Source organism: Anabrus simplex, chromosome 10 (genome assembly GCF_040414725.1).
Source record: "Anabrus simplex isolate iqAnaSimp1 chromosome 10, ASM4041472v1, whole genome shotgun sequence".
In the NCBI taxonomy this organism is placed as follows: Eukaryota; Metazoa; Arthropoda; class Insecta; order Orthoptera; family Tettigoniidae; genus Anabrus; species Anabrus simplex.
Window position 1 is genome coordinate 1,039,641 of NC_090274.1, and position 18,511 is coordinate 1,058,151.

At 40.9% G+C, this 18,511-nt stretch overlaps 1 protein-coding gene across 1 annotated transcript in view; it reads left to right on the plus strand.

Annotated features, from left to right (window-relative positions):
• Window positions 1-6,035, plus strand: part of LOC136882430 (E3 ubiquitin-protein ligase RNF25) — a 36,862-nt gene extending 30,827 nt beyond the window's left edge. The window contains exon 6 of the mRNA XM_067155074.2: window positions 5,520-6,035. Within this exon, the coding sequence (XP_067011175.1) occupies window positions 5,520-5,699 (180 nt within the window). The 3' untranslated portion in view covers window positions 5,700-6,035. The remainder of the gene's footprint in view (window positions 1-5,519) is intronic.
• Window positions 6,036-18,511: the final 12,476 nt, after the last annotated feature.

Sequence of the window (18,511 nt, forward strand, 5' to 3'; positions counted from 1 at the left end):
CAGTCTCGCCAATTCTAGAGACTAGTTGCTATACCTGGATTTTTTTCTTTTTTTAGTGACAGAATTTCAGAGACTTTTCTAGAGACTTTGGGGGCAATTTGGAGACAATTCTAGTGAATTTGAAGGCTAGTCAACACTTAACATTACGATTTGCATAATTGCTCGGGCACGTGATGCAATATATTAATTTATGCATTTGCTTAGTAACGGCTTCAAAGTGCATGACTGAGTATAAGTTTTCGGAAGGCTTATCACAGACCGATCGTCCCACTCAAGTATTTCCTGTGAGAGAATGGAGATAAGTAATATTTAGCCTTCTAGCTTTTTATAGCAACAGTTGGGGTTTGAGAAAAATAAGTGTTGTAATATCATAATACACCTTGACTTAAAGAAAGTCATCATAAATGATCAAAAAATTAACATAGTCCTACAATTTAAATACCTTGGAGAAATCGTTATGCACAACTTAACCAAGAAAACAACATGGATGAATAGAACCAACAAAATGAAAAAAAAAAAAGCACAATTTCTAACCTGGTCAACTTATAACAAAAAATGCTTATCAATAGACACTAAGATCCAACACTACAAAACTGTAACTTTGCCCAAAGCTACTTATGCTTGCAGAACCTTGTTCCAAATTAAAATTGAAAGAAGAACTGATCATCTCCTCAAAACTGAAAGAAGAATTATCTGAACTTGCATAAATAATGAGTACCAGGTTGAAGGAGTCTGGAGAATCCTCCCCAGTGAAGCTATCTATCAAGAGATTGACCCAGTTACCAGCATGATGCACAAGAAAAGAAACTATTATTCCTTTTCATCTTACGATAACCAGAAAAGAGGATTTCATGACAACTAGTGATGAGAAATCTGAGAAAGAAGACAGGAGGGTATTGAATCAAAAAAATTCAAGAGGATCTCAAAACAGCTGGACTTGAAATTACAGATGCAGACAACAAGAATAAAATTACCACCCTTCTTAAGAATCACTAATTTTCAACGGAAATGATGCACAGAAGGCCTATAGAGATTTCAGACGAATTAAGAACATTGCGATCAGAACGAATGAAGAAGTACTGGGCAGATAAGATGAATCAAACAGTACAACCTTCAAAGAAAAAGTGTAAATGAAAGACTCAAGTGGTCCAATGTGGCCAATGAAATTAATAATAATAATAATAATAATAATAATAATACACTGTATTGTTTGTAGTTGTAGTGGCAGTGTTCTTAATTGTTATTAGAAATGTTATTGAATTTAATGTGTGAGTATGGGGAAGCCATCATATATAGAAAGCTAAGGAATCGGATCGATCGGTTAGGGGCGCAGCTGTAAGCTTGCATTCAGGAGATAAAAGGTTCGAACACCACTGACGACAGCCCTGAAGATGGTATTCTGTGGTTTCCCATTTTCACACCAGGCAAATTCTGGGGCTGTACCTTAATTATGGCCATGGCTGTGTAGTTCCCCACTCCCAGCACTTTCCTACTCCATCGTCGCCATAAGACCTATCTGTGTCGGTGCGATATAAAACAGATTGTAAAAAAATACAACTACAACTACAGAATCTTCATAAGTGTTCAACTGTTTGTTGTTCTCCATTGCAGAAATGCCGAGTATTCTACCCTGCAAAATGGGGTCCAAATGGCGGCAGCGTGCCATTATGTTGTCACGTTCACCACGAGGCAACACTCCGCACACTATAACAGGGTAAACACGACTGAGGTAATATGGAGCGCAGGCCCTGTGGTTACGCCGCTAGTCAAAGCAGGGAACATTTTAGGGAAAATGTGGCATTTACGAATTTTCAGTGACGTGGCATGCTCTCTATCAGATGGTCCAAGAGATCTTGTGGCAGTCGATCCCATTCCTCCGAAAAGGCAATGCCTCCACCAAGGACCCTCGAAGACCTTCGCATTGCCTTTCGCAATTCGCCTTCCCAATGCATGACAGACATGTTCTATAGGATTCAGATCCGCAGACCTCACTGGCCAGTCCATGCGATGAATGTCTTCCCCAGCCAGAAATTCATCCACCAAAGCAGCGCAGTGCAGTCGGGCATTATCGCCCATTAAGAGGAAGTCTGGACCAACCGCACCTCTGAAGAGACGAACATGTGGTCTCAGTACCTCATCGCTGTATATCCGAGTGTTAACAGTGATCTTCAGACCACCTATGAAGATATGCAGGTCCATACAGCCATTCAACATGATGCCGCCCCTCACCATGATGCCACCTCCGCCATACTGGTCGCGTTCCACAATGTTCTTGTGGTTGTATCAGCTACCCAGTTCTCTCCAGACTAATGTGCGATGGGAATTGTTCTGCAAACTGAAGCAGGATTCATCTGTGAAGAGCACATGCCTCCATTCGTTCATGGTCCAGTTTCAATGTTGACGGCTCCACAGTAAACGGGTCCGTCTTTATGCTGGAGTGAACGGGACACACACCGCTGGACATCGGGCAAACAGCCCTGTTGTTCTGAGCCTCTGGTACACAGTTTGCCGGGAAACGGCAACCACTGAGATGGCTGCAAGCTCCGGCGACAATTGTCTTGCAGGTGCACTCAGATTTCGTTGGGTGGTCAAGGCCAGATATCGGTTCTGCTGTGCGGTGGTTACCCATGGTCGACCTGGTACTGGCTTACGACTAACATTTCCTGTGTCTCGAAGTTGTCTCCAAAGCCTGGAAATGACACTTAGTGACACATTCAAGGATACGGCGAGTTCGGTCTGTGTCTAGGGTGCTTCTAGGCGGCCGAGTATTCTACCCTGCAAAATGGGGTCCAAATGGCGGCAGCGTGCCATTATGTTGTCACGTTCACCACGAGGCAACACTCCGCACACTATAACAGGGTAAACACGACTGAGGTAATATGGAGCGCAGGCCCTGTGGTTACGCCGCTAGTCAAAGCAGGGAACACTCCTTTTTTATACAGAGTGAACATGTATGTCGTGCGGTTTGCGGTCTATTTCCTGTTGCCCTACTTACTCGTAACTTATGCTTAACTTTTGGACACTAGTGTACATACAAGAGTAAAATATTTGTGGATTTAGATTCCACTTAGTTTCCCTGGAAATATGTGATAACTTAACCCATTCACATATCATTTAACTGAACCAACACTCAAAAAGCATGTTTTACAGCAACCTAATGAGAGGAAATATCCATACTACTGTCAGATGTACTTTATAAAGTCTCTTTGTGTATGATAGATCATCTACGTGCAGCGCCAGTGGTCTTCTTCAGACCCCATATCACACAGACTTTGCATCTCCTTGTTCGTTGTTGGGAGTATTTTGGTTGGAAAGTATCTTCATTGCCTCCCCTGAAGTCTCAGGTGGTGTATCCCCAGGACTAGGTTGTCTTCGTTTTGGATAGTCAGGCAAGTCCACACTTGCCAACAGTTATTCGGCCAAATTGATCTGGAAGCTGGCAAAGCGTACTCGCTTCTTGTCAGGGTGGAGGAGGCAGTGAATGATATTGAAATTGAGAAGTGTCATGTCTAATATGTAGAAGTATATATTTTTTGTATCCTGTTACATACTCGCTCATCAATGGGAATGATGCGAGTCTCCGGTCATGGCAGTTGACACAACCCATACCACAGTTATAGTCAACAACACAGTTGGGTCTGAACTTCTTCTTGCCATTATATTTGTGTAGAGAATATGTGCACCACCTTCTTGTGTACTCATTTCACAGCCAAAAATCCATTACTGGAAACGAAAGTGAGTTCCCCCTTTTTCAGCTTTGTGCTGCTGAGTTCCTTGGGCATGAACTTCGTATTTGGTCTCGCTGTACCAACAATGTAAGTCTTATTATCCAGTAGATTTCTGAATAACGTGGGTGAACTGTACCAGTTGTCCGTGTACAGCGTTCTCCAGCAACCCAAAAGCTCTCCACACATTTTCATAATTACTTTTTCACTTGAAAGTAATCCCACTGTAGGTACTTCGCTGCCGTTCTCCTTCCCAGTATTTCCAACAGTACCCACACCTTGAATATTTTGATGCCAAACCTGGCGCTCTCTGATGGGTTAATATTGTACATATGAACTTCATCAGACTTTCATCTGTAGACACTTTCTTTTGAAATCTATCTAAAAGTAAATCAAGCACAGGCCTTACTTTCCTGAGTTTATCACTAGCAGTTTCAGGGGTATCACTAGATAAGTGGAGGGATTTATTTATAGATTTAAACCTCTTGATGAAAGACATGGTTTCTCCAAAAATTGGGGTCTCCATTACCCTGCACTTAGACCAATTGCTTTGGAGTGAGGACTTCTTATTTTGTGATGTTAGGATACACAGAGCAAAATGGGCCTTCATTTCATCCACAGATACAGGAAACCAGTGTTCGTTTTCATATGACATTACCCTATTTATATTCTTGGCAGCTGATACAAGACAATTGCTTTCATAAGCATTTGTCTCTTTGGTTAGATGTCCCAAAAGTCTGCTGTTAGAAATTTGTCCACAAGTTGCAGTTTATTAGGGCATTGTCCTAGGTGCCTTTGAACACCGCCAATTATTTCACCAGTTGCGATGCATGAAGTATTACTTATGTGCTCCCAGTTCCATTCCCTATTGTGTAAAAGATTATTAGAAGCTCTTGGTGTAGCATCAGATGTAGGCCTAAAATTCAGTGACGCATTTGACGGCAAAACAGCGCTTTGTTCAGCCCTACCAGATCTCATGACAGTCACACAAACTACTTATACTTCCAGTAAATTCTTTGTTGCTTGTTTCTATATCAATGTCACTTTCTTCTAAAAATTCCCTTATAATCGCTTCGTCACTCGACTTGGAGGCAGCCATGATTTCGCTCACATTGAGGTTGCTAAGATACAGATTATTCTTTCCATGGAATAACTGCACAGAAGTGTTTATCGAATGCATCAATGGAATAAAACAGTACTTCCATATGTCAAGAGATTACCTTACTAATATAAAATCATTTCACAAAGGAATCCGGCTTGGAACAGGTCCGGAAATAAACACATGCGGATGGAGAGATCGGTCTTTGTACCGGAGTACAGTCGAGGGCCATGACGGAGAGATGCGTCAAAGTAGGTAAAGTGCTTAAATTTAGACATGATGTGATGCATGCAGCTTGCTAGAATAAAGCATGTATTGGCCAAACAAAACATATAGACGAAGCAGTTTTGACCTGTTGTATCTCCTGATTTTGGTATGAAAATCTCCTGATTTTTTGGTTTTGTATAGTTGGCAGGTATGCATTTTTTAAAAATCTTTATGGATGATGATGGCCCAAGCAGCCGAAACTGGTCCCATGTACTCATTACACGACAGTGTAATTGACCAAATATAGTTACAGGTTTTATTAGTGTTGTGTTGGATAGGTGTAACTGCTGTATATACGGATCATATTTTATTGCACAATAATGAAACAAAGTAGTTTTGATCTTCACTTGGAGACCATGAGATGGTGCTATATAGTAGAAGAATGTCCTCTGAGCAATTCTTTAAAGGCTTTGATCTTTTCGTTGCAGGAAGAAGATCCACCAGGACCTAGTCTACCTTCTGTCCCGCCTCGCTTACCAAAGTTGGATCAACCCCCTCCACCCCCGATGGCCCGCGAAGGAGAGTATGGCCCTCGCAGCTGGAGGAGGGGGCGCGGAGGCCGAGGGGGTGGACGTAAACGTTACTCTCAGCCAGCCACATCCAGATGACGATGGCTGTTCTTAATAACAAATATTAGCTTATCAAAAGGAAGAAGGAAAAGACCGAAGGTTGTAGTAGTAACTTCTTCGTGGTTTGAATTGATGTGATCACTAAATGTTGTAAAGAAAAAGAAAAAAAATTATTAGATCAGCTTGTTGATTTGTTTACTACAAGTGTTTTAAGTTAAGACCTTATTCGTACAAATGTTTATGGAGATCTTGTGTTGTGATGTCTGTGTTGCAGCTACATATACTCTCCTAGGTTAAGTACACAAGCAAAGTTAAGCTCAACATTTTTCCTTCTCGCAGTTGCAGCCATTTCGTCAATAAACGATTTCGTATGTACCTGTATCTTTTAATAACCTTCCTCATATTTCCTCTTGTATGTTCCCCTACCAAGTTAATTGGCTGCTTGAAGCAAGCATTTGTGAAATGGCTTCTATCCCCACTTTCTACAGCTTTAACAGTTGTTTTGTGTACTTTCACAATTTATCACCAGGCAAACAACTCGTAGTGTCAGTATCTTTACATACGCATCCTCACTAATCTGTACCGTCCGTGTGAAAAGAGTGAAATTCAGTGAGGAGTCCATCAGGGTTGTGTCTTATCCCCCCTGCTTTTTAACATCTACTCACAGGCAATACTGGAGACAGTCATCAACAACATTCGCAAGGCAGTGCTTACAGACAGCGCAAGAGAGAGTCACCACGGCTTGTAACAATGTGAGAAGATCAAGTTGATGATCATGAGCAAGCGGAGGTCCATCCACACTAGGCACCGAGGAGAGCAAGTACCTTGGATCTGATCTAGGAACTTGGGTAAGAGATCAAGACGCACGAAACACCTTCATCAAAATGAAGAAGCTCCTGAGCAACCACAGTCTTGATCTAGACTGCGAGCAGTGAGAGGCTACGCATTTCCCACACTATTGTATGGAATGGAAGGGTGGACTCTAACCCAGGCCTTGTACAAGAAGCTGGGTCTGCCAGCGGTTGTTACGTATCTCGTAACAAGAAGATAGAAATACGTCTTTCTGTCACAAACCAGAAACTTGAATATTTTGGACACGTGATGTGGAATGAAAAGTACACGATCGTACAATTGGTGAGGCAAGGAGAGATCTCAGTACAATAGAGACCTGGCTGAAGAACCAGAGGGACTCGTTCAAGGTGAACATGATCTTGCTTTTCCATGCGGCAGACTCCAAAGACTAGAATAGCCATGATGATCGCCAACCTTCAACTGGAGACAGCATGGCAAGAAGAAGAAGAAGAATAAAATACCGGGAAAGCCAGTGAAAAGTTACTGTGCTATGCAGGGGATGCCAGGGGAACAGATTGCCTGCAATCCATTTCTTGGCTCACCAGTAGCAGCATGGGCGGGCGTTCAGTTTCGTGGAAATTATGTCCATCATTCTCAATACAAACTTTGCATGGGCATAAAATGTTCTGAAACATTCATAATATCTCCACCTCTGAAATTTCACGTGTCGTCTCGTTTCATTCTCAAGGGCTTCAAGAGTGCATTGGTTGTTCTTACACACTTTATGTTTTAAAGTTCTGCACAAATAAAAATGACAGACACTTAAATGAGGGAAACGAGGGGCCAAATCCACAGTTATTTGCTCCTCGGACGGTTTCGGTCTAGATATAGCATCTTCGATCTCTGTATCAACACGCTACAAAAAACAAAATATGAATATCTCGCAGGAATATCCTACTCACTAAAGTATGGCGAGCTATGCAAGTAACACACGAGGAGGATTGACAGCAGTAGACTTACTGTTCCCATTACGAGACGCACCAAAGGCTGAACTACATGCACTGTACATGAGGATTGTCAGTGTCCCAAAACCTTGAACAACGTTGGTTGAATGCTGTGCATTGTGTGTTTGCAACACTTTGTGATGATTGATCTAAACTTATCAGTTTATGTACTCTAATTATTTAAAGACAGAAGATATAAGGAATTAGAAAAAATGTGAACAAGAAATGAACATGGCAGAAACCATTTGTAGCATATTGAAGGAACGTGAAAACACAGGAATCAATTACTATAAATTTGAAGAATATATCAACGACAATGGTGACCCTTTTGAGACCAGAGCAGAAATTTACTTTGATTTAGAGTCCGTTATTGAAAGCAGCACTTGATTGGACACAGAAGAATCAGAATGATCCTTGTCAAGTTCACATCATCCTATACAGTACAGGGTTTGTCTCTCTGAGCACAGACAGACTAGTGAAAGAGATTTGACATGGTTCTAGACTCGTGAGATTCTCCTCAAACACAATGCACATATGTGATCAGCAACACTGGGGATGCTCTACCTCACAGTCCAGCCAAGCAAGTGGCTGCACAGTATGGGTCACATAGCTAGCAGCTTGCATTCGAGCGATAGTGGGTTTGAACCCCACTGTCGGCAGCTCTGAATTTGATTTTCCGTGGTTTCCCACTTTCACACCAGGCAAATGCTGGGGCTATACCTCAATTAAGGCCATGGTAGTTTCTTTCCCAGTCCTAGCCCTTTCCTATCCCATTGTCGCCATAAGATCTATCTGCGTCGGTGCAACGTAAAGCAAATTGTAAAAACTCACAGTCCAAGAAGGGAGAATTTCAGAAAATGTTGAAATTTAACCCTCATGAAAATGGAGTTTCAGGTACTGTATTTTTGAATGAGGAATACTTGTTGGAAAACCTAAACCATTGATTTATTTTACAACAGTAATGAATGAGTACAAACAAAAGTCCATATACAGTCCACATAGTAGGTAAAGGTGTGTTTAATAATGGAAAGGTAAGACATATTGCCAGCCCCGTGATGTAGAGATAGCGTGCCTGCCTCTTACTCGGAGACCTTGGGTTCGATTCCTGGCCAGATTAGTGTTTTTACCTGGATCTGAGGGATGGTTTGAGGTCCAATCACCTAAGTGATTAGAATCGAGGAGCTATCTGACGGTGAGATAACAGCCCCGGTCTAGAAAGCCAAGGATAACGGCTGAGAGGATCCTGCTGACCACAATACCTCACAATCTGCAGGCCTTCGGGCTGACTAGCAGTCGCTTGGTAGGCCAAGGCTCTGGGGCTGTAGTGCCATATATGCAAAACTCTGACACTACCAGGCGGTGATCTTCCCGCAGGGTGCTTACAAGTCGAGGATCAAGGCGACGAAGAGGTTTCAAGGAAAAAGTTAGATTCCGTATCCAAGCGCCGTGCACGGAAGAAGGAGATTACAGAGTGAAAGGATGAAGTAGGATCGAACCCTAGAAACAGATCAATTAACGTGGTCCATAGTCGGCCAAAATGAAAGAAGAAGAAGAAGAGATTAAAAGGATGGGTGCTCAAGACATACAAATTGCATCTCTAAAATCTTAATTTTTAAAATCATAATAGTCTAGTTTTCTTGTAGATTTATACCAAACTGAGTTTTTTAAAAAAATGCCTCTAATTTGGCATTTGTTATTAGTCATAATCATCCTAAACCATCTCCAGTTTCCCGGGTGTGGTATATGAGCCTCCACCATGTCATCCTGTACTTGTACCATTCCTCTTCCACCAGCTTGTCCCAATCATGACCTCTCAGCAGTACATCGTTCTTAACTAAATCTATCCATTTCCTTCCTGGCCTTCTCACTGGTCGTCGTCTTCTACTTTTCTGTCAAATTCCTTCCTTGCAGTTCTGTTAATTGGCATCCTCTTCATGTGACCAAACCACTTCAGTCTTGATATCTGAATCTCATTGTGGAGAGAATCATCGATTCCTACTTCTCTAATTGTTATTAGTATGATCATAAATTAGAAACTGAAAGTCTTTAGCACAAAATGTAAAATCTTACTCGTAAAGAAGAGAGTGTTCCTACGAACAGTCGATTGTTTTATGAAAATATTTGCCACAGTTTCGAGGTTCAATTTATTTTTTGTTTCTTGATTATGGACATGCATGATTGCATTGTCGTTCAATTTTCCTTGCGTCATGGTACTGCTCAGGTAAGTTTCTAATTTCTCAAGACAGAAAAAGGAACGGTCTGATGTACATGTAAAAATGGGTATCCTTAAAGCGATCTGAAGCAAATTTAACTACCTCTGGAATCGATTACTCTTTCTGAAGTTTTGGATGAATCAGATGGAATTAATAAAATGAAATATCCATATAACACACTTGTTAAGGCTAAGAACTATGACAAAAAATTACCCCTTCTTCCTTTTTTCTTCTGTAAATATCTATCTTAATCTTTTGTCTCCCTGTTTGTGGGGGTTGCTGGGCCTCGAGCCCCCGGAGTCGACGCCCCTGCCTTTGATTATGCATGCTTACAATTCTGACATAAGGCAGGTATAGAGCAATATCTCCTGTAAGATGTTATACAAAAGTTACTCATGAATGCAGTACTCAACCCTTGCGACTGATACGGCGTAATCTATGCTTCATGGTATTCTTAGTAACATTTCCTGTAGCATCTTTATAGGTAAAATGAAAATCCACAGCCTGTTTCCGGTCATTTGACTGGGTCAGGAATGGAATGAATCAAGCCCCCATTTAGCGGCAAGGATAGGAATTGTGCCGCCTGCCGAAGCCTGTCGCACTCCTCTGGGGCAATGGTTAATGACTGACAGATGAAATGAAATGATACTGGAGAGTGTTGCTGGAATGAAATATGACAGGGAAAACCGGATTACCCGGAGAAAAACTTGTCCCACCTCCGCTTTGTCCAGCACAAACCTCACGTGGAGTCACCGGGATTTGAACCACGGAACCCAGCAGTGAGAGGCTGGCGCACTGCCGCCTGAGCCACGGAGGCTCTCTTTATAGGTAAAATATATCACTATCAGCCATATTCAATCGTTTTTACGATGTGGCCTCTTTAAGTCCGAAGCAAGGTAGGTTTTCACGAGGTCTCTCCATCTGGGACGGTCTTGAGCGATGTTCTGCCAATTGATCCCAGTAATCTTCCGGATGTCTTTATCCCATCTGTCCGGTGGTCTTCCCCTTGGTCTGAGATGATCTTTCGGACACCACTCAAGCACAAGCTTTGTCCACCTACCATCAGTTCTCTGAGCAACATGGCCTGCCCACTGCCATTTTAGGGTAAATACCCTTTCTAAAATGTCACTGACCTTTGTGACTGACCTGATGTAATCTGCTCTCTTCCTGTCTTTCTTCGTCAAGCCTAGCATGAACCGTTCCATAGCTCTTTGGGTTGTTCTGAGTTTTTGCTTAACAAACTCGCTCAATGTCCAGGTTTCACAACCGTAAGTCAGTACGGGGAGAACACTCTGGTCAAAGACTATCTTCTTTAGGTGGGGTGGCATGTTGGATTTGAAGATTGAAGAATTTCTTCCGTAGGCTTGCCATCCTAGTTTGATACGTCGGAAGATTTCTGGTCTTAAGTCCCCTTTCATGTTTACAAGTTGCCCAAGATAGACAAATTCATTGACCTGTTGTAATGTGGTGTTTCCCACATGCAGCTTTCCTGCTGGGGCCCATTTGTTAAGCATTACTTTGGTTTTAGAAAGGTTCATGGGTAGTCCCACTTTTTGACAGGCTGAGACAAGATCTTGTATTAGAGTTTGTAGTTCATCGATGTCGTTGGCCAAAAGTGTAATGTCGTCTGCAAACCTTAAATTGTTCAGCCTTTTCCCATTGATTTTGATTCCTGTGCTTTGCCAGTTGATTTTTGACATGGCCATTTCTAATACGGCTGAGAACAGCTTGGGAGATATGGGGTCCCCTTGCTTAACACCTCTTTGAATGGGAAAATCCGTGGTTGGCACATTGATGTTCATGAAGGCTGAAGAGGTTTCGTAGATATGCTGGAGAACTCTTATGTAGGCAGCATCGACGCCGTGTTCAGCTAAGGCTTGCATAACAGCAGCGTGGCTCACCGAGTCAAAAGCCTTTTCAAAGTCCACAAAGGCTAGAGAGAGCGGCATTTGATATTCATTACTTCTGCTGATAACTTCACGAAGGGTGAGTATATGGTCGATTGTTCCAAAACCTCGGCGGAAATCTGCTTGTTCAATTGGTTGGGCAAAATCAAGCGTTGAACTGATTCTATTTGTCATTACCTTGGTGAAAACCTTGTAAAGGACAGAAAGCAAGCTAATAGGACGATAGTTTCTGATGTCATGTATGTTCCCTTTTTTGTGCAGGAGAATTATCATTGCTCTGTTCCAAGATGGAGGGATGAATGCATATAAATATATACATAAATTAATTAAATGGTTTGCTTGTGTTTGAAACCGAGGGATTTCAATAGCTTATACATGGAATATATGGAGCCCTTATATTTAATTTTCTCCTTCAGTAAGTATATTTTTTTAGCCATTGGGAATTCCCCATTATCAGTCTAGTCAAATATTGTTTGGCATAAAACACACTTTTCAAGTCATTTCAGGGCTAATGACCTAGATGTTACCCCCCTCTAAACAACAAGCATCATCATCACATCAAGTCATTTCCGGTGATCTAAACATGGGTTCATTCCCTATTTCAACATTATTTCTGCCCTTAGAGTGAAAATGGTACACAGTATGCACACTCACTGTGCAAGCTGGGGTCATCAGCTCCCAGCTTGGAGAAAAATTTGTGTTTTATGCACTTCCCTTTTTAAAAGCTTCCTAAAAAGGCATGCATACTGTAAATTATATTTCTTGCCTGGCTGTGTAAACCTTTACAAGTAATACCACTATCAAGCGCTTGGTAAGCCACCACACTAGCCTGATAGCACAATACTGTTACCCTAGATTGCATTTCACAGAGAGCTTTCCCAACACACTTCTCTAGTGAACCTAAGTGTTTCAGCAACTTGTTGGTTCCAGTGTATGGAACCCTTACCAGGATTACTTAATTTGAGAACTGGAAAAATTCCAAAGAAAAGCAGCTTGATTTGTTTTGCGTGATTTCCGACGAAAGAGTAGTGTTACAAAAATGTTGCAAAGTTTGGGCTGGGAAGACTTGGGAGTTAGGAGACGAGCTGCTCGACTAAGTGATATGTTGCAATTTTCAAACTTCATTATTATAAGACGCGCAGCAGCGTGGTGAGAAGCTAGGCTCAGATGAGAGATTCACCAACTTTGAGGGCCTTGTTTTTTAAAGGAATCTTCATTTGAATTAAAGCTTTCAGTATTCTTCCATTGATAAGGTCCCCATTCTCCTATTCCGAGGCCAATGTTCAACTCTCCTTCAGTCAGTGCACTGAAGCTACCGCACCGCATGTTAAATTTCAAAAAATATCATTTAGAATCAATTTTTAACATGTGAAGAATTTTTACAAGAAAGTGATGGACAGTTTTATGGAAAAATAGTGTGTACTGTTTTTAGTGTAGTGTCAACATTTTGTAAAGGACATAGGTTCATCCATTTTTTAATTATTAGACTGTAATAATGATGTATCTTAAACAGTTACACAACGCTATGGCTGAAGAAGTCTTAAATTAGACGAAACATGTACCAAAGAATGTATAATATATTTTCATATTGAATGTGTTCTTACTTGTAAAGTGAAGTGTATTGATTGGGTGGACCATTTAACCTAATACTAGTTCTTAATTAAGCGGTATCTTCCGAGCTGTCATTGGAGAGATGGCATGGAAGGACATTAGTAGACAAATAAGTTTGAGTGGTGTCTTTAAAAGTAGGAAAGATCACAATATGGTTGGAATTCAAGAGCACAAATTGGGGAAAATATTTGTTTATAGGAAGAAAGGGGAACTGGAGCTAGATAAGAAAGAAAGAGAGAAAGAAAGAAAGAAAAATCTTGAGAAAGATCTCAGGACCCAAAAATAGAAGGATGGTACATGGAGGAAAAGGAGAAATGAAGATTATACAGACAGGCAGAGAAGATCACAGACACCATAGATAAGAGGAGACTGAAGTTCATGAGAATGATCGAGAGTCGACTAACAAACAGAATCTTTAACTACATCATCAAATTAAAAGGAACTAGTAAATGGGAAAAAGAAGGAAGTTGGCATCAATCGAAAAGAAATCTTTAACAGAGATATGTTTTGAGGTAAAACTCATAAATTAAAGGGGTTCCAGGGAAAACAAAATGAAAAGTCCAAGAACATATGGTCAGAGGAGAGGAAGAGGAACCACAGCGAAATGATCAAGAATTTCTGGGAGCAAATAGAACTAACCAGCCAGTCAATTGTTTACCGTGGTACAAAATAGGCCAAAATCAAAGAAAGAAGAAGAGAATTTACCCAGGGAGATGTTCAGTAAATTTCCAAATTCTTTGCAATTATTTAAGACAAGGTTAACAAAATAACAGATAGGGAATATGACACCAGGGTGACTGCCCTAAATGCAGATCAGGAGTTCTTTCTTTCTCACGTGGGAGAAGTAGGTGTTGAAATTACCTCTCAAGTTCAAGGACAGATAGTATCTCCCAAATGCTTGGTCATAGAATATGAGGTTTGGGCAGACAGCTAAAGAATTTTTAGTGCTGTTACACAGCACTGCCAAAGAAGCTGAATCTGTAATGATTTTTATACACGGAAAGAAATAAAGATATTGAACACATTGAGCCAGGGAATTAATTTATTTATCCAGGCAATAGCACGCTATTCAATTGGATGGCATGAGTGGGTTCCTCTCTCAAGTTCATAGTTCTGTGGTTAGTATAGTCCAAAGCAGAGTTAAAAAGTAATATCATTTGATCAAAAAGAAAACGTAATTGACCACTGGCTTCCACCTTGAAGACGCATATATCACTCCATGAGACATAATTTCACCTGGTTGACAGGTTAACGATGTTAAAAATTAAATAACTGGAAAGGAGGTTCAACCTATTCAATACTCAAAGGAAAGAAACGTAGCAATCACATTTCTATTTAAGAAACGTAGCAATCACATTTCTATTTAAGAAATGTGATTGCTACGTTTCTTTCCTTTGAGTATTGAATAGGTTGAACCTCCTTTCCAGTTATTTAATTTTTAACATCAATAATTTCAATACGGAACAATGAAATTTTTATCTTTAAAGGTTAACGATGGTCGTAGAGATGGAAAAAAACGTAGAAGAAACACAAAAGTTACATGAAAACATCACAGAAATCAACAAGATGATCCACAAAGAGTTTCAAGAATTTAAAAAAAAAAAAAAAAAGTATTGAAACCAAATGTATATCGAACACTTGTCCCGTTTCTTTACGGGGTTGGTTGTGAAGTGAAATGAATCTTTGTTGAGTTTTTACGACCTGATGCCCTTCCTAACATCAACCTCATAATAGGAGTTAATGAATTGAAATGAATGATGAGACATTTGATAGTAGGAAGGGAGAGGGTGAAACCCAGTGCTGCCACGTAGCCTACTCGTCTTGAATAGCATCAAAGCTTGACGTCGCCATCCGACGAACGTATCAACATCATATGCCCTCACTCCATTTGACCATTGCGGGGAGGTTTGCAATCAGATCCAGGCTTTTGGCATCACCTCTCCTACCCTGCCGGCCAACATTCTCATGGGACACGAACTGGCTAACGACGGTGTCAGACCGTTTAGACATCAACGCCCTAATGATCATTGGCCATGAGGTAGGCTAAAAATTGTTGAGACCAAATATGCTGATTTCTGTTTTTTCACTGAATATTACTTTTAAGTCTGACATAACCTATCGCTTCGATGGGGGACTGTTCAAACTGGCTAGACTTCGCTCCCAAAAGCTTACTGAGATTTCCTCCGTTACGAAATTGCAGTATGCAGACGATGCTGCTGCACCTGCTCTCACACCTGAGGAGTTACAACAGTCAGTCAGTTGCTTCAAGAGCGTTTGCAATCGTTTTGGTCTCTCCATTAAGTACTCGCACAGCCTGCACCTGGGTCGAAGCTGCCAGCTTTTTAGAGCAGGTCAACCACTTTTTATATCTAGGAAGTATCCTGTCAACAAGTGCTACCTGCTCACAAGATGTAGATAGCAGAATTGGTGCTGCCCACTCAGCAACTGGACATTCATTCCATCGTGTCTTCATGGATACCAAGATCATGGTTTACCATGCTGTCATCATATCAACATTGCTTTATGGTTGTGAAACTTGGACCCTCTACCGTCAGGATATCAAAAAGCTAGAGCACTTCCATCTGCAAAACTTAGATCCATCTTGAACAGCAAATGGGAAGACGGTGTCACCAACCTTGCAGTCCTTGAGAAAGCGCATTCTATAAGCATTGAGGCTACCAAAATTGGTCACCGTCTCAGATGGATAGGACATGTCCGTCGCACGAGTGAAACCTGGCTTCCTTGTCAATTCCTGTATGGTGAACTCTGTTCTGGCACACGACTTTATGAAGCGCCTTTGAGGCACTTCAAAGATCACCTAAAGCCTACTATGAAAAGAGCTGGAATTAACACTTAATTCTGCGATACACTTGCTGAGAATCGTACACTTCGGCGGCACACTGTTTCTACATCAGTTATGGTGGTTGAAGACAAACGATAATGATGTCAAGCATGGAAGCTCCGTCAAGCTCAGCCCTGCCCTCCGCCAGCCATTCCATGTGATCTGTGTGGACGTATGTTTCATGCCAAGGTTGGGCTACTAAGTCATATGAAACATTCACAAAGCACTGTGAGTGTGAAAATGTAAACTGCTGAAGAATACAAGAGTTGCAGCCGCCGCCGCTGCCAACTTTCAAGTCTACAGTTAATTGTTTGGTGCTGAAGACACAGATGTGAAAATGGTAGAAACAGAGGAGCTCTTTTCCCTATTCATCATTGAAGGACTTCCTTGTTTCAACGCACTTTCCTCATGTATGGCGGGAATACACATACTGTCTCTCTGATAACAATTGCTAAATATTTATTGCCAGCAAATTGTGCCCTGCAATAATAATACATGTACTGTATTATAAAATGCCACACAGACAAGTGCTCAAATGCTTCAGGCTCATATCGGTACATTTTCTAACACGTAAAAGAAATTCTACGGGACAAAATTCTGGCACCTCGGCATCTCAGAAAACCATAAAAATAGTTGGTGGGACGTAAATTAAATATTATTATTACTATACAAACAAGTTAGTTAATCACTGCAGAACTGCGCGAGAGATATGTCTTTTCTGACAATAAGATTCACGATAGCGACTACACGGCTTATCACACAATTCTCGCACCATATCATTTTTCATTAAGGACATGAAACTTTTTCCTTCTGCACGCACAAAAATGGAAACCTGAGATTGCAAACACATCACGGTGTCAATTGCCTTTAGTGTTCATAATCTTTCATTCGAGCAGCTCTTTGCAATATTATCATATTTATCCACATAATAGATCTACACTTTTTCACAATTATTTTCTAGTAAAAATGAAGGAAACAATATAGACTTTATAGAGTCACTGTACATACAGTAACAAAATCGTCAGCGCATGTCTGACTTTTTGACATAGACGAGTGATGAGCATCTGATACTCTTCATGAATGTGCACTTGAGAGTACAACACTTGCTTACGGAGCAAGGACAACATCAGGTGGTTGATAGGGCAGGGCTGTTGTGGTGCACAACACAATTCTGAAACTAAGATGTTAATTCTTCTGTAGTTGTTGAACCTTGGTGGAAAAAGCATTCAGCATCCCCAAATGTTTGTTTTAATAATAATAATAATAATAATAAAAAAAAGGCAAAAGAAAAGGGTCAACAGTTTCTAATGGTTTAGAGGGCAGAAGAACCAAACTCTGGGGCTTACGATCTCAGTTTTAATTCAGAGGAGCAGGCAATGCCTACTCTCCCAACTAACTTCAACATACGGCGGGCAGCCAGAAACGGAAATCCCCCACCGCCGTGAGCAGTGCAACCAGGCCTTTGGATTCTGGAGATCCTGGAATGTCATGCAGGGAATAGTCAGAGCTTCCCAGAATCTCCTCAAGAAAAATACGAACCAAGCAAAAACATCTGCTTGGAACACTGAACATCAACATGCTCCTAAAAGTTGGAAAATTAAAACAACTTACTAATGTTTTGAGAGAAAGAGATATTTACATACTTGCGCTTCAAGAGACAAGATACCTTGATGAAAATCACATGGAATCTAGTAGTTATAGAATTTACAAAGGAAAGCCGGCAATAAAAAACAACGCAAATGTAACGATCCTAGGTACGGCCTTTATGGTTAAAAGTAACATTCTGGAGTCCATCATCAAATCCACCTCACCAACAGAGAGGATCTTGTTTCTGTCCTTTAGATCTGGCAATAAAGCATACATGATCATCAATGCACATGCGCCGATAAATGCCGATAACAAGAAAAACCTGGAGAAGGTAGATGACTTTTGGGAACTTCTTGAAGATACAACTTCCAAAATTCCACAACACCATGTGAAAATTTTGGTTGGTGATTTCAATGCTCAGATAGGTAAAGAAAGAAGGTACAGGAAAATTGTGGGGGACTACCCAGCACATAACAGAATGAACAAAAATGGCGAAAGATTAATCAGTTTCTGCAGACATTTTAACTTGAAACTATACACTATACACTTCAAGACACTCCCAAGCAAGAAGAAAACATTGGCATCTCCTAACATGTTGCTGGAGGAGTTTCAGATTGACCATGTTGCTATTACGACCAGAAACCGAAGGGAAATCTTGAATGTCAAGGTAAGAAAAAGCTTAAACATAGAATCAAACCGCTAGCTCTTGGACATTAAAGTAAGATTCCAACCAAACAAAGAACCAAGAGGAAGCTTAGAATTGATACAGATACTCTCAAACAAAACAAAGAGACATATTGTGAAAAATTCTCGAAGCTGAATATGAACAGCTGGAAGGGATCAAAAGGTCAATGTTTAATGCAGCTGAAGGAAACGAAAACACAGGTAATGGAAT